Below are 23,582 nucleotides of genomic sequence, written 5' to 3'. Positions count from 1 at the left end.
GACAATAGTTCTATTCGTTTTATTTATATATAGCTTCTCACTACCTCAATCTCACTTAACAAGATTGACTTACACTTCAACAAGGTGGTAAATGTTGCTTTCTGCAGATTAAAAATTGTTTTCTGCTTCTGGAATTATAGAAGATTCTTGGATTCTAAAGTAAACACCGCTCCACTCTCTTTCTCTGACCTTCTACATCTTCTTTTGGCCAGTGTGTCTGTTCCTCCTTCTTCCCGTCTGTTGGCCTCCTATAACTCTCCCTCATTTTTTTTCTCAGCTTCAAGCTCCCAACCACACACACAAACACACAAAAACTTAGACGCATACACACACACACACATGCACTGCGCAGCTGTCAACACACTCGTCTGTAAGGCTAATAGCTTGCAAGAGAAGCAGAGATCGTATTTCAAGTCTTCTTGTTAAGACCCAGCACTGACGTCACTCTGGCCCCCTGTAATGTTACGTAACACACATACACACACTTAATGACAAAAAGATTCAGATGATGCAAACATGTCAAAGTTGTTCAAACAGAACCTCAAAACCATTTCTCAAGAAATGGCAACTACGGTAGTTGTTTATGCACACACGTGACTGATGAATTGTATACAGCACTGTGTATTATATACATTGCATTATATAACGCTTCTCTCGTTCATACAAGGCAATGTAGGTTGAGTGTCTTGCCCAAGGACACAATGACAGAGACTGACTGGGATGTGGCAGGATTTGATCTGCCAACCTTTCAGTCATTGGACAACCTGCTTCACCTCCTGAGCTCCTGATGCCTGGAAGAAAGATGTTAGTGTTTGATTTTTATTGTTTATCATGTTTATTACAGGACTTGTGCAGTTTGGTCTGCGAGGAAGAAATCGACCGACAAAAAACACAAAAACAAATTTAGTTTAACACCAATTCCAGCTCACTGTTTTCTGAAACTGCAAGTTTTTTTTCTGTCTTTGCGGCTGCCCTTTTTTCGGAGAGCATCTCAAAATGAAAGAGTGCATCTCCCAGCGTCTAGTCCACATTACAGAGAAGAGAAGAAGTTAAATAATCTCAGGAAATTGGAGTTGGCATCAGCTTCAGTCACAGGGTGGCTCATCTCACCACAACAAGGTTGACCTTCTCATCACACTGAAAGACTCTGTGCTGTCAGGTTCACCAAAGCAGTGTGTGTTTCCCAGACGCAGTTAAGTTGGCATGCCATCGTGCAGCACGCACACCACACACACACACACAAACACACACACACACACACAGACAGTGTCTCCAAGAACAGAGAGAGTCATGCCACGGAGCAAATGTCACATGGTGAACTTCAAAATAAAATGGTTGCATAAGTGCGAGGGCCCAGAAGGCCGCGCTGGTCGCTGGTCTCAAGGTGGATGACTTTTCGCCGTCTGTTTGTGAGAGACCTGCGTTTCCTTTCTGTGTGTTCCTGCATGTTAAAAATGCCTTGATGACATCTTCTCATCTTCGGCCCTCCTCTCCTGTGATATACATCAGTCGGCTGCTGTTATCACAAAGCGCTTTCCTCCAGTCCTGAAACAGGACTTGAGCCAGAACAACATGAAGAAACTTGTTTAGTTTGGAGGACGTCTGCTCGGGACCTGTTTACCTGCAGCCTGCCACTGACTGTCACTTGCAGCCTGGTTTGCCAAGTGTAGCTGCGAGTTCTCAAACTGATAAATAGAATGAACTCTCTGCATTTTATGGGTGTTTTTTTTTTGAGAGTTGACACATTGTAAACACACACCACAAAGCATTTGCTATACAAAATGTTCTTTATTCGTCAATAGTAACCTATGTACAGAATACATTGTCTTGAACAGGGATTTCATGGCGAGCAGGTTGCAACATTGTTCTCCTCGTCGCATCTTTGTTCTGTGTTCACATGCAGGTAAAATGAGAGAGCGGAGAGAAGAAGAGAAGCTCTAAAAATGGTATCGCACAGGAGTGAGCTCAGCTGTGCAGCTTTGCACTGTATTATTCTTAATAAAACAATTCCCGAGAACAAACTGCTGGGTCGATTTCCCAAGGCTGTCTGATTTAGTTTACACTCACTGAACTTTGCAGCAGATCCATGTGCAATCAACAGCGGGACAGTTCAGTTTAGAATAAAATGACGGCCCACCTCTTGGCCTTCAGCCTAACACAGTTTGCTTCATCTAAAGGCCACATGATGAAAGAGTTAATGCATTTGTATCCAGATCAGGGTTTGGATGGTTGTATCACTTTACTTATATTCTGATGTCACTGGCTTGTTTTGCCTGAACATCAGAGCAGAGTATTAGCCATAAAACTGTCTCTTCTCAATATGATAAAATCCCAGGACCACATTAATAAAAACAACTGAAGTCAGTGGATTTCGGTCCAGAAGTGAAAACAAAAAGTAAACAACTCAGCAAATGTCCCCAAAAGTCTTATCCAAACATTCCAACCAAAGCCCTGACTTTGCAGAAAATAATCAATCTACCTAGTGGCAAGCCACTGTCACAGCTCCTCCCTGACTTTCTCAACACGCAGTATTTCACTTTCTGACACCCATCTGTTCAACATTACAAAGCCGTCTAACACTCTTGCGAATCAACCGGCCTGTTTTGGCTTCCGAAAAGCACTTGAATCATTCAAGCGAGACTCGGGGAAGGAGGACGTAACAGTCGGGCAAGAAAAGTTATATTCATAAGCAAAGACAATCCCCTTTTGTTTAGTTCGAAGCCTGCATGGGTTACGCTGTCAGATTTACTCCCCCTGGTATAACCAGTATGTTTGTCATGCTTATCATCACATGGCCAATTAGCACGAGGTTGATATCCCATGGGACTGTTGCGTTTAGGGTCATCCTAAAATCCTCATCAGACACAGTCACGATCTTCTTTTCTCACGTATTTGTTTATAATCACGTTGTTTCATTGCAACACAAAATAAATAAAGAAAAAGAAATGAGAAAAGTTGTTTGTGTTTTAGTTCTTAGTAAGTTCGTGAGGCTGCATCACTCGCATGCGACCTCTGCGTGTGCAAGTGACCTGTTGGAGGAAATGCCAGCTCTCATAAAAGTCTGCATGACCTTTACCCTACTTATGTCCACCATCAGCTAAGACTACACACAAACAGCAAGACAGGCAACTGATTATGTTCCAGTCTTAGCAAGAGACAATGCATTTGCTGAGTTGAACGTGGGAACAGTGAAGTCATTCAGGCCCAGCTGTAACATCTTCAGCAAAAGTGGCAGAAAGCACAAGCAGAATGTAAAAGCAGATACAACTCTGGTCCGGATCCACGTGAGTGCGGATACATGTTAGACGTCTCCACAAGACATTATTTATGGCAAATATAAAACTAGCATGTGCCGTTGGGTTGCAAAACGGACAATTTACCAAAAAAAAAGCAAAAGGCTGTGTTACAAAGCTGTCATGCAGTCCTATGAGAACAGCCACTGTAAATCCTTCACTGTGACTCGGAAAGCTGTGCACGACAGAAGAAGCTGCGCAAAGGCCCAAATTGAGAGTCTCACTCTTTTCACTCGTTGTTAGTCAACGCAATAGATTACAGTAAGAAAAGCACCAACTGTGTCCCACCACAATCCATCTGATTTTTGCTGATATGACCGTCTGGAATGATGTGTTGTTCTCAGAGAGTCACATGTTAACGTCTCCTGGTTAATCATCGCAGTAATAGGTTAACAGTAACAGCTTTAGCTTGACTTTAGGAGGGTACATCTGAAAATGTGGAAGAGTGGAAAACTCCTTTCAGACTGGTCGTTACATGGATGATTATGTCTTATACAAACTGAACTTTCCTGAATCCTCTACAGACAACGGTTTAAAACCTTCCTTTCTCACTGGCGCAGTAAGCATCACACAATGAGCTATTCAGACGCTGTGCAGTGAAGGGGCTGTAAATTATTGTGTTTTTGTCCTTGTTTCTGTTACTACAATGTACAAAGGAAGGTGTGGCACTTCAGTGTTTATCTGCCATACAGCTTCTATTTTTGGGTCGCTTTTTATTTCTGCTTTACGACAGGCATTAGCCAACATCTGCTGAGGCTATATCCAAGTAGAAATGGGTATTTCTGGTAGACTTATCAAGTGCTGGGCAAGATGGATGGTGATTATTTTAAAAAGCCAGTTGAGATTTCAACTAGATTGCTATGTATGATACCACTACTGGTTATGTTTAGATCCCGGGTCTTTTAAGGTTAGAGACGATTTGTTTTTTTTTTTTAAAACAGTTTGTGATATGTGTGTGTGTGTGTGTGTGTGTGTGTGTGTGTGTGTGTGTGTGTGTGTGTGTGTGGATATATATAATTTAAAAAAGGACAATTTGGTTTATGTGCGTAAAGAATGTTGGTCTGACTAAATATGTTCACTGTTTTAGTCCAGATTTGATTTAATGTGAAGCTCAACTTTAATTAAAGAGCAGAGTAAACTTTGAGTGGACTGCTAGAATTAAAGCATGAGATTAATTAATTTCTACACTGAATTGAACCCTGAAAAGACACACCAATTTCCAAAGTGACAATCCATTCATTTTGACTGCTTTCCAAAACATAAAATAGCACTGAAGGTCTGTGGACAACATAGTCTGTCTCTAAATCAGACCTCAGGCTGAAGTTATAAATGAACTAATTTTAGATGCATGTTTGTGCACAGTGAAGAGAACAGTGTACCAAAAGTCAAACTCCCCTCCCAGCAACTTTATGAGGATGTATTATGTCATACTTGGTTTGGTGTTCATCAGTCCTGAACACAGATGAATAAAAAAAACAGCTATTTCTTCTTATTTACATTGGGCTGGACTAATCAACTCACCCTGTGACAGAGTGCTCTGCTAGTCCAACATTTCTGCTGTCTCCTGGTCTGACTGGGACCAGGCAATGGTTAAAACCGGTTGAGAAAAGGTCTTGCGGGGCTCAGTAGCAGAACTCATCCAGTCTAAAACTGCCCTCTGGACCAACCCAAAGAAAGAAACATAGTAAGTCTTTTTCAGTCTGAGTGTGGTTTTGATCCACAGTCCAGTTGAGGTCCTGCTCAGTGAAAGAAAAAGAAAAAAATCAAAAAGCCCAGGAAGATTCAAAACCAAGCTAATTGCAGATGAGAGAAAAGTCAATGTAGAACCAAAGTCTCAAACCTCAACACCCAAATGAACTTGGGGTTTGCTCTAGGCTACACAGCAGTACCTCTTCCACCATGACTTGGACAAACTCTTCATCTTGTTTGGTGTCTGCCTTTGCTTTTTCTGTCTTTTCTGTTTTCCTCTTGGGTGCTTGTGGAAGTTATAGTTCTGAAGGCTGGCCATGATGGCTGTGTCAAACACCTCTTTTAAATTCTTTTGGGTCAGTGAAGAGCATTCCATGTAGGCCACAGCTCCAATTTCTACTGCACAATCCTGCGCATCTGTAGGCTCCACAGGTCGCTCCCGGTACCTGGCCAAGTCAATCAGCACCTGTGGTATTAGAGCAACGTGTACCGTGGGTTAAAACCTGTTGGTAGACCTGAACATTTGATCCCCCAATTTGAGCTTTGGGGCAATGTCTTGTTGTGGAAGACTTAAAATATGCTTCTCAAATTGTATATTAGTGTTACCCTAGTTTTAGAGTTGGAAAGAAATATTAGGTATAAACACAGAGTGTTTATACCAAGTGTTCGGGGCAAAATACATTTCTCTCACCTTGACATCTTCACGTAGATCGCACTGTGTGCCAACGAGAACAAGCGGTGCGGTGGGAGCATGTCTCCGGATCTCTGGGACCCACTTTTCAGGGACATTTTGGAAGGAGGCGGGACTAACCACGCTGAAGCACAGCAAGAACACATCAGCGCTGGTGTAGCAGAGAGGTCGCAGCTTGTCAAACTCATCCTGGAGAAATGGAAACCGAGATGGAAATGAGGTCGAAAGGCAGCAAACGTAGGAGTATGTGAGCTGAAAAGGCAGGCATTGCAGACTACAGTCTGTCCCCCTGACTCATGACTTTAAAAAAAATCTAGTTACAACTCCATCATTGTTCTCCTACTGTATCCTAACTCCCATTCACTGACACAGCTGTGCATCTCTGTACACATTGTGGAGGAAAAATACGCAAAACCTTTTCAACGTATACATTTAAAACGCCTTAGAAGGTTTCATGACACAAGTTTCAAGGTAAACAATAGCTGTGTGTGCAACCTACTTCAGCTCATTCAGAATAAGCAGTGGTCTGTTTCCAGACAAGCAGCTGCAATAACTTCAGATAATGAAATTAAAACACATGACTTCCTGTCGACCAAAAAACTGTGAGTCTACCTGAGGGTTTCCTGGATACAGACTTGAACAGCGGTCGTAAAATCAAGTAGAGACTTTTTTACCCTTGCTAACTTTTATAATTGATATAGTACTAAATAAAGTTATTCAGTATTATAAATAAAGTTATTTTGTGTATGTTTAGCAACCGTATTTATACCACAGACTCTGAGTTTCAGTACCCAGTACGAAGATCTTGATCTGTTCTTAACCTCTACGCTGTCATTGTTGGAAACACTGGTAAAAACAACAGGAAATGCGGCCACCCTCACTGCCTGTGTGAGTGTGTGTGTTTGTACAAACGACTGACCTGTCCGGCGGTGTCACAGAGTTGCAGTTTGACCGGCTGTCCGTCCACCGACACCACAGCTGCAGACACACATCATCAAGACATTTGAGAAACACAAGAACCATCCTCATTTAATTCATAAGCATACGACCCAAACTGGTTCTTATTTTCCCTTTATCACGAAAAAAACAAAAAAAACAAGAAGATGGTCAATCCAAATAATAAGTAAAGTGAGTCCCAAGTGGTTCAAGTTCAGCCACAAACTAGTTTTACGGTTGATTTAACAATAATAAAAAAAACAAAACAAACAAACAACAACAACACACGAATTCAACAAATTAATACCGTTCAAGTCTCACTGACCTAAAAAGTAATAAAAACACAAATCCCCTATTGGTTCCTAAAGAGGGCACCTGAGGTCGATCTATGTGTAGACACTCAACACTGAACAGGTGTGACCGGTTCTTCCTCACCTGAGAAGTTGTCGAAGGCGGTGGGGACGTACTCGGTGGGGTAGCCGTTGGTGGTGTAGCTGACCACCAGGCTGGTCTTCCCCACAGCTCCGTCCCCGACCAAAACGCACTTCACCCGCCGCTCCGCAGCCCCGCCGGCCGCCGCGCCTCCCGCCCCTCCGCCGCCGGACCGCCGCGACCTGCCGGAGCCCCTGTCCCGGCTGCGGACCCTCCTCGGGGGCACAGGTGGAGCAGGGAACGCCGGTGCGAGCTTGTATCCACCATCACCCCGCGGAGGAAGCTGGCAGGGAGACGAAGGAGACATGGAGGTCGGGGGGGAGACCCGGCCGGAGGGCTCAGTCCCGGTTTGGGCCAGTTTTCAAGGCGTCCATTCTCTGCTCATCTGCCGGGGCTAACTTGATAAAGAGCAGCTGGTCCTGGGACTTCCCCGGTGTCGCCGACTTGTGGCGGGTCCCATGGTTAAATGAGGGAAAGTTTAGATCTCTTTGCTAGACAGACACATGGAGAAGCCACGGCTGGTTCGAAGTTACGGCCAGGGTGAAGGGGACGATGATTCAGCCAAAGTTGCTGGAGTCCTTGTCCCGACCAGTCGATAGAGTTTAGTCCCGATAGTCCCGTCCCAGACCCCCCTTCAGATGACGTCACGGCGGGCGTGTGTGTGTGTGTGTTTGTAAAGAAAAGGGAGGGAGAGAGAGAGAGAGAGAGAGAGAGAGAGAGAGAGAGAGAGAGAGAGAAAACTTTTTGACTGGTTGGCCACAATGGGGTCTAAAATTTGACAGAGGGGCAGGAGCAGAAGGAATAAAAGAATACAATATATCATGGGATATGTAGAAAACAAGTGCTTAATGTCAATTGAAAATGAACAAAAGCGGTTACAACAAAATATGTCTTTGAAACCCAACGGTATTTAGCCCTTTATGTAAATGATTCCTGAAACGCTGAAAAAAAAAATGGTTTACATACAGCTATTTAATCACTCACTTACGAGTATTAAATAATTTCTTCAAGTTCACCAGGCCGGATTAAAAAACTCAACAGGCCACATGTGGCCCACGTCTGGGGTATTTTACACACTCATATATGTATATAACAATGTACAATCACGTTAGATTTTTAGAGAGCGTTTCTATGTTTTGAAAAACAGATTTCAGATTCTTTGCCAGTAGCTGCCATGCTATGTAACCTGTGAACCAGTCAAACCAGTGTCCAGTATAGTAGATAAGACCCACATCCTTTCCACAGCAAACTTTTCAGATTTGTCTACTGGGGAAAAAAATTGCACACATTTCATTTTTGCATGTGCCTACAATAGAGGACTTTAAAACTCAAACAAAGGAGTGTTTGTCTTGTCAAGCTTAAATATTTTTATTATTAGTTCCAGGTCACATGAGAAGGAGGCTTTATTAAACATTTTGATCAAATATTTGTTGTGACACCACACGTATTCCTGCAATCCGACATATTTCCAATAAAACGTTTCAAAGGGTAATTAAACGGTGCTGTTTTGGTTGAAACGCAGCATCTGAGCATCTCGTTGGTGGGCGAGCAAGCATGTTCTTAACTGCCAACATACAGTAAAGGGAAACACTGCTGACAGGAAAAAAGACAAACATCAAATAAAAACTAACATTAAGTCACTGCAGTATGGTTTGAGGTACTCTGGTTGAGGCTGAGGATATTTAATAAAAGCTCATGGATCCATCCAGGGTAAAGTTGTGTTGACCATTGTTGATCTCTTCATATACTCTGGTGCCTCCAGTGCCTCCAGCTTTGACAGTCCGCCTGGCTCTCATGCAGATCCTCAGGGCTCTGCAAACATTTGTGCATTTCCTGCTCGCGAGGAAATCATGCCGATGACGACTTGTCGACTTCACTCTGCTTCTTTGGCACCTCCTCATTTTGCCGTCTTGAGATATTTGCATTTTGATCAAAGTAAGGTTTGTAGATGTAGACGGCACTTCCAATTCCAAGCACTGCCGCAAAGGCTATGTTTGTGAAGGGTATCCTCCTTCGATACATGTCTTCTCTTAGCTTGAACTCCCAATGATGAAACACAAGTTGACCCTGAAACAAGAGTACAACTGTTGTCAAACCAGATATTTTATCTACAGTTATGCAGGTTCCTTATCGAGTAGAACATGATGCGTGTAATGTACTGCACTGTTGTGAAAGTCTACATTTATGAACTTATGAACACCAGTTGTAAGTTTAGCATGAGAACACATTTACTTTTCGCACGGTTCCCTTTAGTTTAGGCACTATGGTCACATTATATTACGGTACAATTTGTATGCTTTTTCTTGCCGACACACAAACCGAATGAGTCTTATTTGTTTGGGGGGAAATTTGAGAGCACAGACGCGGACAATGTCAAACTTGACAGTTTCCTATTCGTGCACGCAAATGAACCATGAACGCCGTTGTTCGCAGGTTTTAATAGATTCCCCTCTACTACGTTCGCTTCATTGAACCACTCACCGACGTTGTGTTTTCTTGAACGTCACAAACCACTAAACACAGGCAGATAAGGAAACAAAAATCATATTTACGGAAGCACGATTCCAAGGAGACTTTCTTCTTCTACTATGAAGCGGTTCAGTATGGCGCTGCTAAATAGCACCATCTGGTGGATCATAGAGGAAGCTTTCCAGACTGTTGAAAAAGCTAAAATCAAAACATCGGAGGAGATCCACGTAGAGGACCCCAAAACAGCAACAAAATCTTCCACCGCCATTGTTGTGGTATGCAACGTTACACCACTTGGTGGAGTTTTCGTGGCCTCAGTCACTGTCGATTATATTGCCGCGGATTGCATTCATTCATTCGAAATACTTGTAATATTTATGTCTATAGCTAGATGGAGATCTTGGTGCACATTTACGCTGACCGTCAGCAGCGATTCAGCACAAAGCTGAATCGCTGAAGCCGTCATTTTACATTTCATACCGCTGAACGATTTAGTGTGGAACCTTTACGTTGAAATTCCTAACCGGAAGTCGGTAATAATGCGGAAGTTCAACCCCAGAACATGTCTGACTTGTTGGGGAAGTTAATGGCAGTTCATCGTTGTTTTGATTAGCCTCGATTCCGTTCCGCGAGTTGATAAAGCGTTTTAGCTTACACAATCCTGAACAACTTGCCCTATAGATTATGTACACATTGTATTTAATTCAGTTAATAGCGTAGAAGAGTCATCTCAGCTTCCCAGTTAGTCAGTCAGTCAGTCAAAATACACCTGACCCGAGGTGACAATCGACAGGTTGCACTCACCGACGCCGGGCTGTGTAGACCAACGGGCTGACGTCATGATGCCCTAATGGAGAAAATCCGAGCACGTCTGAAATTTGGTGATCAAGGTGAAAAAGTAAAACTGAGGAGGAGAAAATCTCAACTGTACACCAGGAAAGATGAATCTGCTCTAAGCGACGGTATGGCTTGTTTACATATTTTGGATAAATATGGACTCCGGTTATAATGTTATATATTCTTCTTCTTCTTCTTCTTCTTCTTCTTCTTCTTCTTCTTCTTCTTCAATTGATTTCGATGTTCATTTTAATTTTTACTCCACAGGTGTGCTCAGAGTTGCTGTGTTTTCAGTGGTGTTCAGACTGATCAATTGCTTCCTGGTGCAGACCAACTTTGTGCCTGATGAATACTGGCAGTCCCTGGAAGTCTCCCATCACATGGTCTTTAAATATCCTTCTGCTCGGTCCCGTCTAGTTCTGTCCCATCAGTTCAGATTAATGGCAATGGAGTTCTGAACTCAGTATAGTCAGGGAGGCTGAAAGAAACATTTGTTTTCTGTTTATTCTGAAGGGGCCTGCTTCTCTTATTAGTGGAAATATAGATAAAATATGTAAAAGTTTGCATTTTGGTCACAGCCAGGCTCACATTTTGAACTGTACAGCAATGGTAATAAGTCGCTGACCACACTCTAAAGCTGTAATCTTCTATTTCGAAATTTGTTTTTGATAACTTATTTATTTACAACCTTAACTGTGTCACTTATGGGTATCTGACGTGGGAATGGAAGGCGGGGTTACGAGGGTATACCTATCCACTCCTCTTTGCAGTCATATTCAAGACATTACACCTCATAAACTGCGACTCAGTCCACCTCCTGGTATGTTTGTTTGCATGTCTTCCCCATAAAACACCCAGAGTCAAGTTCATTTCATGAAGGTGAACTCTGATCCCTCTGGCCTTGCAGATATGGCTGCCAAGAATATTCCAGTCGCTCCTGGCTGCGTTCGCAGACGTGAAATTCTTTTCCTTCGTCAGATCATTGGAGGGTCGTGACACGGCGACATGGACGGTAAAGACATTTTGATTTACCGCCATTACTGGAAAGAATGGAATGAGCTAATGCAGGGACTTTTGTCTCAATCTTCTAAATTGTCCCCCTGGCTCCGCCGTTGTGTTCTTGTGGCCTGCAGTTCTTCTGTCACCTGTGCTCGTGGTTCTCGTGGTACTGTTGCACCAGGACTCTGACCAACAGCATGGAGACCACCCTCACCTGCCTGGCTCTCATCTACTTTCCCCTTCCCGGGTCCAAAACACACTGCAGGTCTTCACCAACAACAAACATCCCTGTCACTTACGCATGCACACATGCTGTATCCATGTACAGTACTTTACAGTACTTTTAAAAACATTTTTTTTTTTTTTAAGTCAACCAGCTCTTGTTTGTTTTCAGCAAAACGTATTTGACTCTGGTTGCCTTGGCCGTCATCATCCGACCCACAGCTCTGATCGTCTGGTTCCCTCTGCTGTTGTACCATTTTTGGCAGGAAGATGACAAGCTCAGACTCATCACTCATAACTTTATCCCTGTGGGGTGTGTTCTGTTCAACTGTATAGTCATTTGATTGGTGTTTGACCTCAATGCCTTTCTCACATAATCCATTTTTTTTTTTACTCTGGTTCCAGGGCTTTGGCATTAGTGATTTCCACGGCGATTGATTGTATTTTTTACAAAAAGGTAAAAAAAAACAAAATTTGATCACTAATTTGATTTAAAAAAAAAAAAAAAGAAGAAGACAGTTCCTTCTGTTTGTGAATTACAATTTAAGTTTATCCCTCCCCGTTTTCTAGTGGACCTTGGTGCAATTCAACTTCCTGAAGTTCAACATTTTCTACAGTGTGGCAGACTTCTATGGCTCTCATCCCTGGCACTGGTACCTCACTCAGGGGTTCCCTGTCGTCATTGGCCCTCATCTTCCTCTCTTTCTTCACGGGTGCTCTCTGGCCTTCAGGAGATATGCAATTCTGTTGGTAGCTATTGCTTGGACGCTGTTTATTTACAGGTACAGTGTCTTCCTCTTTTGTCCAACTTAGAAAGATTTGTCAATGAAAGTAAAGACTTTTTGGGGTCACATTCCTGTTGTTTATTGTTTTTATATTGTTATTTTGGGGAAAATTTGTTGTCCCAAGATAATGTCAAAAATGACTCAAGACCTTGAGAGAACTAAGTCAAAAAACAGTTATTTATCACAGCATAATACAAAAACTAAAATGTATAAATGCATACATTTAACACAATGAACCAGTTTTGACACAACTAGTAGTTGAAATTTTGACAAACATGTTTGTTTGTCAGTTTGCTTCCCCACAAAGAGTTCAGGTTCATCTACCCGGTGTTGCCCTTCTGCATGATCTTCTGCGGTGAGTTGTCGGCATCTTCTCAAACATGTCTGTTTGTGAAACTCTGTAACGGCTTGTCTCCCACAGGGCTGTCTCTGGCCAATTTGAAAGTGTGGCGCAGAGCCGCGGTATCGGTCCTGCTGGTCAGCAACCTAGCGGCAGCTCTCTACACTGGCCTGGTCCACCAGCGAGGCACCCTGGATGTCATGACGCACCTTCACACACTGTGTGACGCCAGCAGGCCTCAGACCACTGACGTCCTGTTCCTCATGCCCTGCCACTCCACGCCTTTTTACAGGTGCTGCACATTTTCGTGTCTTGTGTTTGAGATTTTTACCAGAAGCCGCCTCACCAGACCATTCTTCTGCAGCCACGTTCACTGTCCGATGAAGATGAGGTTTCTGGAGTGTCCCCCAGACCTGGGCCAGGATGGCTACGTGGAAGAAGCTGCCAGGTTCTACAGTGACCCTCTTATTTGGCTCAGGACTTCATTTCCATACAAATCTTCCCTTCCCAGCCACCTGGTCTTATTTAATGTTTTGGAGAAGGTAAGATATTTACAAATGAGAACTTTCCCCATGTGACACTTAGTCCCAGATTCAAGACGACTTTCTGTTTTCCCTCAGGAAATCTCTGTGTTTTTGCAAGCAAATAACTTTTCAAGGACAGCAGAGATATTTCACACCCATTTCCCTGAGGGAAGAGTTGGCGGAAGCATCTTTATTTATGAAAGGCACTGACAAACACTGGAGCAAAGGCAATCCTCTTATGAAAATGTGGTGTGTTTTTGCTTTTAAATAAAGATTTTAAGCTCATTTTTTAACATGTTTTCTATTTTTTTTTATTGTGCCTGTATTGAATGTTTTCCATTCTCTGTAAGTGACTTGTGTGTAAGAGATTTTTCCAGTTATTTTTATCCACCATGTAAAAACAATCCCAACCTCAGGGTGGAATGTTCAGAGAACTGCAGATTAGCTCTGACAGCAAATTACAGTCTTGTTGCATCTTTTTGTAGCAGCAAATTAAAATGAGGACATGTGTGTGTGCAAAGAAACATATTTTGGTAGAAAACATTTTCCTTTTCGTGTCTGGTATCTAATTAAGATTTCCAGCTTTTATAATGAAACAAGCCTCCAAAAAAAAAAAAAAAAAAATCCACTGAGATTGGCAGAGAATCGTGGGGTTACTTATCTGTGGGCCAATGAGGGTTCGATTTCACATTTGGAAAATGTAAATGTAACTAAAACTTCACGTTACGTCAAGTTAGTCCACATAATCACACCACTAAACACAAAACAGGTCAAGGACATTCAGTAGCAATGAAAAAGTAACATTGTGCAATTTTTTTTTTTTTTTTTTTTTACCAAAGAAGCATCTACATATAAGCAAAATGGAACCAGTTGAGATATTTTCAGTATTTGGGATCAAAGGGCATGGGACCCAGTTCTATTTTCACATCTGCAATATTTCTGTCTCCGTTCCTCCCCGAGCTGCTCCACTTGCGCTCCCTGTGCGGTGGAGATCTTCCTCTCGGCTGCTTTCGCTGATGATTCCTCGCTTTGGATTCCTTGGAGTCTGCTTCAGGCCTTTCAAAAGGACCGCTGCTGAATTTGAATGAAAACCCACTGAGTAAATCACAATCTGTGACTCAACATAAGGTGACGAGCAGGGCAGATTTGACAAATACCACATTAGTCTGCTAACGTCTGCACGTTCGACTCAGCAGCAGACACGGCGTCAGTTAAATGCCTTTTTCCTTCTATATGTTCATAAACTGATTCTCGCCGCACATAAAGACGCCATACTAGAGGGATTCTTTTTTAAACATCCCGTTTGCGAGCGTCTCGAGACTTACTGTGAGTGACGGCTTTTTGTGAACGCCTCCCCGAAGAAGTGCCGATAGATGTAGTCGTCGAGGTCTTCAAAGGTGTCGTCGTCGAGCCCCTGGTACTGGTGCATGTCACTCAGGTAGTCCACCACGTCGCGGACAAAGTCGGTGAACAGTATCTGGTCGTGGATGAACACTCCGTTGTGGAAGAAGGTGTTGATAAAGCTCTCCAGGTCTTTCCAGTGGTGGAAATGGTGGACGGTCTGCTGCAGGTAACTCTGCAGCAGCTGGTGGAACTCGTCCGCCCTGATGGGATCCATGGCCTTGTTGAAGAGCCGCCTGGACTCCCAGATGGCGCAGTCCACCACGCCGGAGCATCCTTTCAGGCTGGACCTGCGGCCGTGTTGACCTTCTTCTTGGTGAACTTTACCTCCGGATTTGCGAGTGTTGTGGTTGCTGTGGAAGTCCTCGGCCTTCTGAGATGCTCTGCGGTGGGGCCGGTGGAACCTGCGCTGCCATGACTCTCTCTCCTTGTCGTCTCCTCTCCGGCTGTAGAAATCTTTGGCTTTGTTGATGAACGTGGAAGCCGAATCTTTGAAGGTTCTGAAAGTCGATTTGACGGAATCCGAAAACTTCCTCAGGTTCTCCTTCACAGCTGCCTTGGCCTTTTTAATCTGCTCCTTGTGGTGATGGACAAACTCCTTGGTGGAGTTCTTCACTGCATCAAAAGTCTCTTTGACTTTTCCTGCCATGCCTGCTTTTGGTTTTTTCACCTTGGGCTCAGAGTCTCCTTTGGCTCTCTCCTCTTTGGTCTCCACGTACAGCCTTTCCCACAGGTCAGAGCGCTGCTGCTCAAAACTGAGCCTCTTCTCCATCTCCATCAGACGAGACTGGAGCTCCGCTGCCTCTGAGCCGCCGTCTTCTTCTGCTTCGAGAGTGCGACTTCTCAGCAGATTCAATTCCATCCTGAGCTCTTCTGAAAACCTTTTCTCCATCTCCAGCTTCTTTGCCAGGGTCTGTGCTTCGGACCTCATGCTGTCCTTCTGGCTGCGCAAGCCATGAATGAGCAGATTTTCCTCCTCCAGCTGTGCCTTCAGCCTCTGGTTTTCTGAAAGCAGCGAGTCTGCGCCAGCTCCCACTGCCTCCAGATCTCTCAACCTGGAGCGCAGGTTCCTGAGCTCCTCCTGTAAAGCGGACAGAGATTTTTCTTCACGTTTTAGTGAGCTTGTCAGCAGCTGGTTCTCTGCAGTCAGCTTCTGCAGCTGGAACAAAATGTGGGTCTTCTCCTCCGTTTCTTGTTTCAGCATCACTTCCAGTTCGTCCCTTTGGGCCTTGGGGTTATAACAAGTAGAAAGATGTGTCGTCACATGTCATTTCTACCTTTGAATACTTCAGTGAAAAGGATGTTTAGACTAATTAAGTGATATGTGTGTATACACAGAAAACCCAAAACTGTGCTAAATATTGCAGAATTATAAAAAGTGTAAGTTGCAAAATGAGGAGTTGTTTTGAGAGTTTTCATCACAACAGTAAATGACGTGAAATGAACTTAGTTGTCCAAACAGTCTACCTGAATTTGAGAATGCTGGTTGTTGAGCTCCCGATTTTTCATTTCTATTTTCTTAATCACTTCTGTAAACCGTGAAAAAACTGTAGCAGGATCCTGCTCGTCCACGCTAATGTCACCCAGAGCCTGAGACCGAGAGAAGAGAGAAAGGAAGTTGCTTTACAACAAAGTTCCAAGGTCACAAATTGTGTATAATTGTATGTTATGATAAATTAAGAGGACCGATTGAAATAAATGCATCAAACGTAAAACTTTCATTGTAATTAGGAGTAAATGTCATTCGACACAACAGGTGAACACTTGTGATTGTTCTCACTGACCTGATTTGTCAAATCTGTTTCTCTGCTGTGTGTCTGCAGCAACTCTCTCACCCCAACGAGTTCCTCCACTCTGAGGTTCTCCGCGCATTTTTGACTCTGCTGAATTTGGACTGCGCCTGTAAGCGAGATTCGGACAAACCACAGCAAATCATTTCTCAATGAACTGCATGGATCTTTCTCAAAAGCTGCAATGACAGCAAATTCTTTATGATGAATAAAAAGCTTTCCAGTTGAAATGTACCCTGAAAGTGTCTGAGGCCCACGCTGACGGCCACTATGAGGGCGATCAGGACACACATGTTGAAGACGCTGCTGGTTTGCCCGTGTACACCTCTGACAGCAGCGTCAGTTCCGACGTCTTGCTGCTCCTGCCGCTGCCCCTCATCCGTCTCCTCCTCACTCTGCTCCGTCTCCAGCACTTCCTCGTCCTCATCGGGCTCCGTTGCAACGCTGGTGGTGTTCTTCCTCAACCTCCTCCTGCGGACCGCAGTGCCGCCACTTTGCCTCGCCTCGTCCTCGCTGCTGCTCGAGTGGTTCAGAGCGGGCGGCTGCGCTGGCAATGCTGCGGCACAGACACGCAACCATTTAGCGGTTGACAGGTAGACACACAAAATGACTCTCGATGCACAAAACAGATCATCATGATGCACAACGTGCAGAAAGCTGAAAATGAAAGATTGAGGAAAAATCGGGAACCGGGTGCTTAACCAGAGAAACTTGGCAAGAAAATCTTCATTAAAAACTTTTGACCTGTTTATAAATGCAGTATCTTGTAGGTGTGACAGTGGAATTTCATCTTAATCGTACCACCCAACATTTGAAAATGCATTTCATGTAAAAAGAATGTCATATTATAACTTAAATAGGTAAAGTATTAAATAAAATAAAAAAAACATTGCAGAGAATATTTTTGAAAAAAATAATCTGCACAGTTTGCCAGATCCGCTCCTGTTGTTTGCTCACCAGCAAGACAGGAAATTCATCACACTGTCATCTGCTCATTACAGCCTTCAGCGTTTTACGATTTAACTGAAAATTTAAAAATGCCCCAATTTAAAGCAATAAGTATGAACCACTCCTGTGCATGCACACTCGTGAGAAAAGACTGGATGTTTGTTTGGGGTTCATCATGCACAGAAGGGCACGAAGCCTTCTATCACTAACAGGTGTATGTAAACGCCGCAGACAGGTTTGGTGCAATGTTGAACAAGTAGTTAGATTCACTCTGGTTGCAACAAGGCCACCTGCACGAGGACGGCCGGCAGAGAGCCGATCCCTCAGGTGGCAGCCTAAGTTCACGAGGCTCTGTGGAAGTTTCCAGTGACCCAACATCACACCTGATTTGGCCATTTAGAAAACAGGCAGAGAAATACAGTGATTCAGGTCAGTGTTCTGTAGCGTCTCTTGAAATGAACTTACTGACAGAGAAATAACTTTTTTTTTTTTTTTCAGTTTCTGTGAGGGGAGCTGTTGGAGACCTACCAGTCTCAGCAGCACCAAAGGTGTATTGGCTACTGCAGGGAGTCCCAAGGTAGAACTCCACATTGACTGCTGCCTCCTCTTCGCCAGCGCGCTCATCCTCCTTGTAGTCTCCCAGAGTCATTATGTCTGAGTTTTCACTGGACGACAGCAAAGGCACAGGTAGTTTTCTTGTGGCCGTACTTCTGACCTGGGGACGGTGCAACGTGTTGAAGTTGGCAGACAAAAGAAGCAGCGGCATCTTTGGAAATATTAAAAAGGTTTCAATCTTCCGTCTCACCTCTTCATACAGTGTGTCATCTATGTTTTGTTCTTCCACAGTTTCAACCAGTGAACCAGTAATGCTCTCTTCAACACACGGAGCTAATTTTAGGGACACAAGAGTAAGTGAAATATTACACATCATCACATGAGGGATCACACGCAGAAAGAATGTATGCTTGAGTTAGAATGCCGTTGGCGGTTTCATCTGAAACAAGAAACATTTGTGGTCACATCATTTTTCATATCGGTAGATTAGAATGAAACTGAATGATTTCATTTAAAACATCATGTTTGTGGTAACGATGACTCAATATTTAATAACAAAACAAAAAAAACTTTTGTCACACCGTGGTGAGGTTTGTCTTGTCTTGGGTTTTTAGTCCTGTCATTTCCTGTTTCATTTAGGAAAAGCAACTAACTAACTCTCCTCTCCTTTCAAAGCACTTGCCCTTCTTCATGTGTCACCTGTGTCTGACCTGATTACCAGTTGTCTTCACCTGTTCCCCATTACCCTCCCTTGTGCTTAAGTAGCCTGCGTCTCCCTTGTCTCGTCCCAGTGTTGTTGTCCATAGGTCAGTTCACCTGAGCCTGTTCGCTGCCCTTGGCCACAGTAATAGAGATCGCCACGAGTAAGCCTTTGTACCTCGAGACAAGTGATTTTTTTTTATTTCTTTTTTTTTTTTTTACTTTTATAGCTCAGTTTAGATTTTCTAGTCATAGTTTCCTTTCATAGCTGTTTTGTTTTCCTTCTCGAGAGTGATTTTGATTTCATTGTTAAAGTTTCATAGTTTTTCTTAGATCCAGGTGTGAGTTGTTTTATGTTTAAGAAAATTTTCTACTCGGTCTGGTTTTCCTCCAGTCTGTGTTTTGATTTGTTTTTTTCTTTCTTAGTGATAGTCATTAGCCTGACACTTTTGTCTAAAATACACATAATGTTGTTTATGTTTTTACCTGCAGATGCAGGCGTGTCCTGCCCCTGTTCTCCTTCCACTGCCAGGCATTCGACCAGCCCTGCTGGATGCTCTAGAGCAGCCTCTGACCCCAGTGTCTCAATGTCCGAGCCCTGAAAACACATTTAAAGGTATTCCAACAGCAAATGACAAACGTACTTATTTCATGCTACTAACTAATTAAAATGATTAGAACTCAGCTAATGTGGAGCACATAGACAATAAAAAGTTACTGTCTAAAAAGTTAAACAGACTTTTGACAAAAATCTACTAGTTGGTCTGAAGCTACAGGCATTCCTGGCAAGTCACAAACAGCAACGGCAACCGGTTATCAGCAGAAATGGCTTGAAGTGCACAGTCCAAGTTTTTTTTTTCTCTCTTTCAGTCTTGAACTGTGGTTGAACGAGTCTTAAAAAAATGTAATAGTTTTTCACAGTACATAATTTATATTCATAAAATGTAACACATTTAGTAAAAAACAAAAAAACAAACAAAAAACAGCATTTCAAACGCTAACGAATAAGACTGGAATCAAGGGAGGATTTCTTACCTCATTGGTAATAATGGTCCAGCCACAAGAGGACTCGGCATCACTTGACGTGTCTGACATTTCTGCAGGCTGCCAGCAGTCAGTGAGGTCCTGATGTCATACAGTGAGAGGAGCCTACGGGGAGACATTGAGGTAGGTTAAAACTCGGTGAAAAGAGAAGTGAGACATCGAGAAACAAAACAACCGCAACATTTCCTGCACGGTTCATCAATCACACCCCTTTGTTTTGTTTGGCGAATTAAGTGGCGGGGAAAAAGTTGCAGATATAAAGTTACGGGAATGTTACTCGTTACCTAAATGTGGCCTCTTTAAATGCAGCGCAATCTTAAACTATCACAGTTCTATGCACATTCTACATTCTATTCTTACAATGTCACAGTGCCTCATCTCTGGAGATGAAAGGGGCAACACATGAGAGTGAAGGATGTCTCCCAGCCGACAATTTAAGCTTGTCAGTGGTTAACAAACCAGATTCTCCCCAATTGTAACTGTAACGGAGAGCGCTCTTAACAAGTATTATTATTATTATTATCATTATTATTATTATTATTATGACGACTGTAAAACACCGCCTCGACATTGTGCCACTCCCCCACCATCAACTCCGTGTTGTTGTTGTTTTGGCACTGTGTGCAGGCGCCGTTGACATCATTTTCTGTCCCCGAACACGTAGATAAACCGAACTAACAGCGACGTGCATGCGACGTGACCACAGCAAGCTCGACCAAAGATGCGGCCTGAGTTTTTGGGCGTTGTGAAGGGAACTACAAAATATATCGTGAGGGGTGCGTGTGGCGTTAAGCCTCGCTAGACGACGTTAATTGACGCTAAGAAGCGGTTATTACGCAGCAAGCTACCCAACCTTTAAAATAGTCTTATTATCCGCCTCTTTTCTCGCGTATCGCCCTACTAAGACGGAAGGAACTATTGTGTTTAAAAGCTGCGGATTATTGTCAACGTTTTTCAAAAAAGATGTTAAAGCACGTAGGAAGGAACTCACCGGTGTTTACCGCCTGACGACCGGGTTACTGTTTACAAGCAGCTCCGGCCAAGTTGCTCTATCTCGCCGATGTTCTCTGTGAGAAGAGGCAACAGATGGTAAATGTAGTTTTCAATGCACTCAACGCTCCAACGCTAAGCCGCTCTGTGCTAAAGCGTTTTCACTACGTTACCCACAAGCAACCGCGGTACCAAAACAGATCAGTGTGGAAGGAATATAAACACGGAAACGTGACAATGCACCCCCGCCCCTCCCGTGCAACATGCCGCCCTGTCGCTTCATGGGGATTATAAATATGCCGGTTTTTTCTTATTTGGGTTAGGGTAACCCTCAAAGTGCGACTAGCTAAAAGCGCTAACATAAAAGGCACAAACGAAACGTCATAGATTTCGAAGCACACTGGCAAGTACGATATAGGTTAAGAGCACAAATGGAGAAAAAACAATGTCACGATAGATTTTTATGTTCAAGTTTCTATATTGAGAGTAAAGTCTACTTTATTCTCGAAATTTCTACTTCATTCACGACATTTCAACTTAAAACTCGAAATGGAAACTTTTCTTCTTGTGGCCCTAATCCTCTTTCGTTGGCGAGAGACGACAAAGGACAATGCAACACGTGGTTCTCATTTAAAAGCTCAATGTCCATTTATCATCGTTAACGTGTACATGTGTTTGGCGTTTTGTCAAATACCTTTGGCGCCTGTGCGAAGAGTCGTCGTGCGCGGTTCTGCAGCCGAAGTTGAGTTTGAACGTAAGCCCCGTGTGACGTCAGAGAATCTATTGCAACGCTGCAGACGTTTATAGAGTAGTTATACATTACCTGGACCAGGCACGGTCCGGGGGTCATATGTGGCCCGTTAAGCCTTCCAATCCGGTCAGCCAAATTTGAAGAAATTATATTAATAGTTAGTAATAAAATAGCTTTCAAATTTTCAGTATTTTAAGAGCCATTTTAATAAACAGCTAAATACTGTGAGGCTTCTAAGACAGATATTTTGCTGTAACGTTTTTGTTCATTATTTGATTGAAATTAAAGCACATGTTTTCTACATATCCCAATGATATATTTTTTTCTCCTATGACAAACCGGCCCCTCTGTCAATTTTTTAGAACCAGTTATGGCCTACGAGTCAAAACGTTTGCCCACCCCTGACGTAGACCTTTACTGGAGTAGGAAAAGAGGTTACTGCTGGTAAGTGAATTACTTAAAACAGGCAACAAAGAGCTGAAAACATGACCAGCAAAGCCATTTTCAGTTATTTGTACTTTTATTTCCGCAGAGAATCAGACTTTCCATGATTATTCATGATCTAAAATCTCCTATCACTAAACATTTTTTGGCAAAAACAAACTTGCAAGTGATTTTATTGACAAACATAAGCAACAAAGAATTAACATACAACATATATAAAACTACAAAAAGGTACATTCAATTTTCAAGACTTCAAACTTGATTCTGTTCGAGCAGGAGCAGCTGTGGGTTCCCCTGAGCCTGAGTATGAACGACCCACAGTTCTCCTTCGGACAGTATTTAAAAACATAGAAGGCAGAAGGCAGAAGAAACATCAGTTCTTACTCAGACCAAATTGTTCTGTTTTTTCCATCCCTTTAAATTTTTTCACAGGATTCCGACAACACATTCGAGATGAAACACAGCAGAGTAGTCGGTCTGCAGTTTATGGTGATATGACTGCAATGTCACACACATTAATGAACATATACTTTGAGTCTCCATCTGTTACAAGTATGTACAAATTCTATTGACATGAAGTAGGTAGCACTTAGGAACCTGCATGAACAACAAAGGCCTGAGTCAGAACCTGTTTGACCCCACCCATTACTACTGTACATATAATCGTATTTAGAGTTCAAATAGAGATGTATTGTCTACAAAGGCAGCTGAAACGGGAATCTTGAAATACAACAGGCAAAAGGAGCAAAGATATTCTAGAAACTATTTTCGATCAAGAAAAATAGTAGCATATATTTCTGTCACAAAGTAAAACACTGACACATGACAGTCATGAAATGGGAACACTGAAATGACAGTTTATCACACTAAGATCTTGCTGGTGTGCAACGGTGACCATGAAAAAAAAAAAATCTTTGGTTTGCGTTGTTTGCTTTGTTTTTAAATAATGTTAAACTGATTGTGTTACTTTTTTTTTTATCGCAAACGTTCCCCATGATTGAATCCTCTGCAGGATCCTCGTGATTAGAAACAGTCGTGTGCAGATGATGCTCCCCTGGAGGACTTCCCTCAGTCCCCAATCTCTGTATTTTAGCTTTTCTTTTCTTGGTGACACTCTAATTATCACAAGTGGAATCATCTTAGGCTGGTCAATCTTCCAAACTCTACAACTATCAAAATATTTTTATTCAATATTTCCCACAAGGAGAGAAATCAGTGGGTGCACATCTGCACACAACTGCACTGTTACAACACATGCATCAATAAACTTCCATATAATTATAATTTTCAACTACAATACACAAGACATTTGTTTGCAACAGTTTTTGAGGAACACTGCAAAAGGATCATTGCACTCCTGTGCATATCTGATTATTGTCACTCCATTGCCATTAGGTGCCATAATACAATGCTGACACTGATCTGGAGTTGTCACTTGCAACTATCTCTTACTCATTTAGCTGCAGGTCAAGGCCACTCATGTGCAAGGCTTTGTTGGAGGAGCAGCATCCAAATTCATCTCACATGCTGAGTCATCTTTGGTTAAATCCACTCAGATTAATTCACATGCCTCTCTTACTTTCTCCCAGAGATGAGTTGAAAGACAAAAGAAACTTAAATAGCAAACAACAGCTCTTTGGGTTAAAGCGTCACAGTCACCGCCGCACACTGGCTGATAATACAAAACTACATGGCAGACAAGTGCTAATTTCTTATCTATTCTACAGCGAAGCAAAAAAAAAA

General features: G+C 42.8%; 3 protein-coding genes across 7 annotated transcripts; 1 reads left to right on the top strand and 2 right to left on the bottom strand.

Annotated features, from left to right (window-relative positions):
• Positions 1–1,768: 1,768 nt before the first annotated feature.
• Positions 1,769–7,671, bottom strand: LOC142903703 (rho-related GTP-binding protein RhoU-like). Its single transcript, XM_076049484.1, has 4 exons — positions 7,045–7,671; positions 6,593–6,651; positions 5,674–5,862; positions 1,769–5,448 (listed from the first exon to the last, which is right to left on the bottom strand). Exons 1-4 carry the CDS (start codon positions 7,346–7,348, stop codon positions 5,164–5,166), a joined length of 837 nt encoding a protein of 278 aa, XP_075905599.1. The 5' UTR covers positions 7,349–7,671; the 3' UTR covers positions 1,769–5,163.
• Positions 7,672–10,048: 2,377 nt separating this feature from the next.
• pigb (phosphatidylinositol glycan anchor biosynthesis, class B) lies at positions 10,049–13,510 on the top strand. The gene is made up of 12 exons (XM_076049427.1): positions 10,049–10,472; positions 10,615–10,738; positions 11,050–11,167; positions 11,255–11,359; positions 11,481–11,611; positions 11,741–11,881; positions 11,974–12,025; positions 12,139–12,350; positions 12,644–12,708; positions 12,775–12,985; positions 13,058–13,235; positions 13,314–13,510. The coding sequence occupies exons 1-12, from the start codon at positions 10,361–10,363 to the stop codon at positions 13,425–13,427; spliced, it is 1,563 nt and encodes a 520-aa protein (XP_075905542.1). The 5' UTR covers positions 10,049–10,360; the 3' UTR covers positions 13,428–13,510.
• Positions 13,363–20,660, bottom strand: ccpg1 (cell cycle progression 1). Of its 5 annotated transcripts, none has more exons than XM_076049342.1 (11): positions 20,646–20,660; positions 19,646–19,759; positions 19,097–19,208; positions 18,162–18,244; positions 17,885–18,071; positions 17,647–17,739; positions 16,644–16,964; positions 16,403–16,518; positions 16,086–16,208; positions 14,543–15,846; positions 13,363–14,291 (listed from the first exon to the last, which is right to left on the bottom strand). In XM_076049342.1, exons 2-11 carry the CDS (start codon positions 19,703–19,705, stop codon positions 14,099–14,101), a joined length of 2,592 nt encoding a protein of 863 aa, XP_075905457.1. In that variant the 5' UTR covers positions 19,706–19,759; positions 20,646–20,660; the 3' UTR covers positions 13,363–14,098. The 5 variants fall into 5 exon arrangements, with proteins under 5 accessions (XP_075905457.1, XP_075905449.1, XP_075905467.1 ...); XM_076049334.1 differs by lacking the exon at positions 20,646–20,660 and adding an exon at positions 19,861–19,875; XM_076049352.1 differs by lacking the exon at positions 20,646–20,660 and adding an exon at positions 19,861–19,875 and having other exon boundaries at positions 13,363–14,288.
• Positions 20,661–23,582: the final 2,922 nt, after the last annotated feature.

The sequence above is a fragment of the Nelusetta ayraudi genome, unplaced genomic scaffold, assembly GCF_046127955.1.
Source record: "Nelusetta ayraudi isolate G7.1 ecotype Tasmania unplaced genomic scaffold, CSIRO-AGI_Nayr_v1 ptg000005l, whole genome shotgun sequence".
In the NCBI taxonomy this organism is placed as follows: domain Eukaryota; kingdom Metazoa; phylum Chordata; class Actinopteri; order Tetraodontiformes; family Monacanthidae; genus Nelusetta; species Nelusetta ayraudi.
This window is presented reverse-complemented; position numbering and strand designations above follow the sequence as displayed.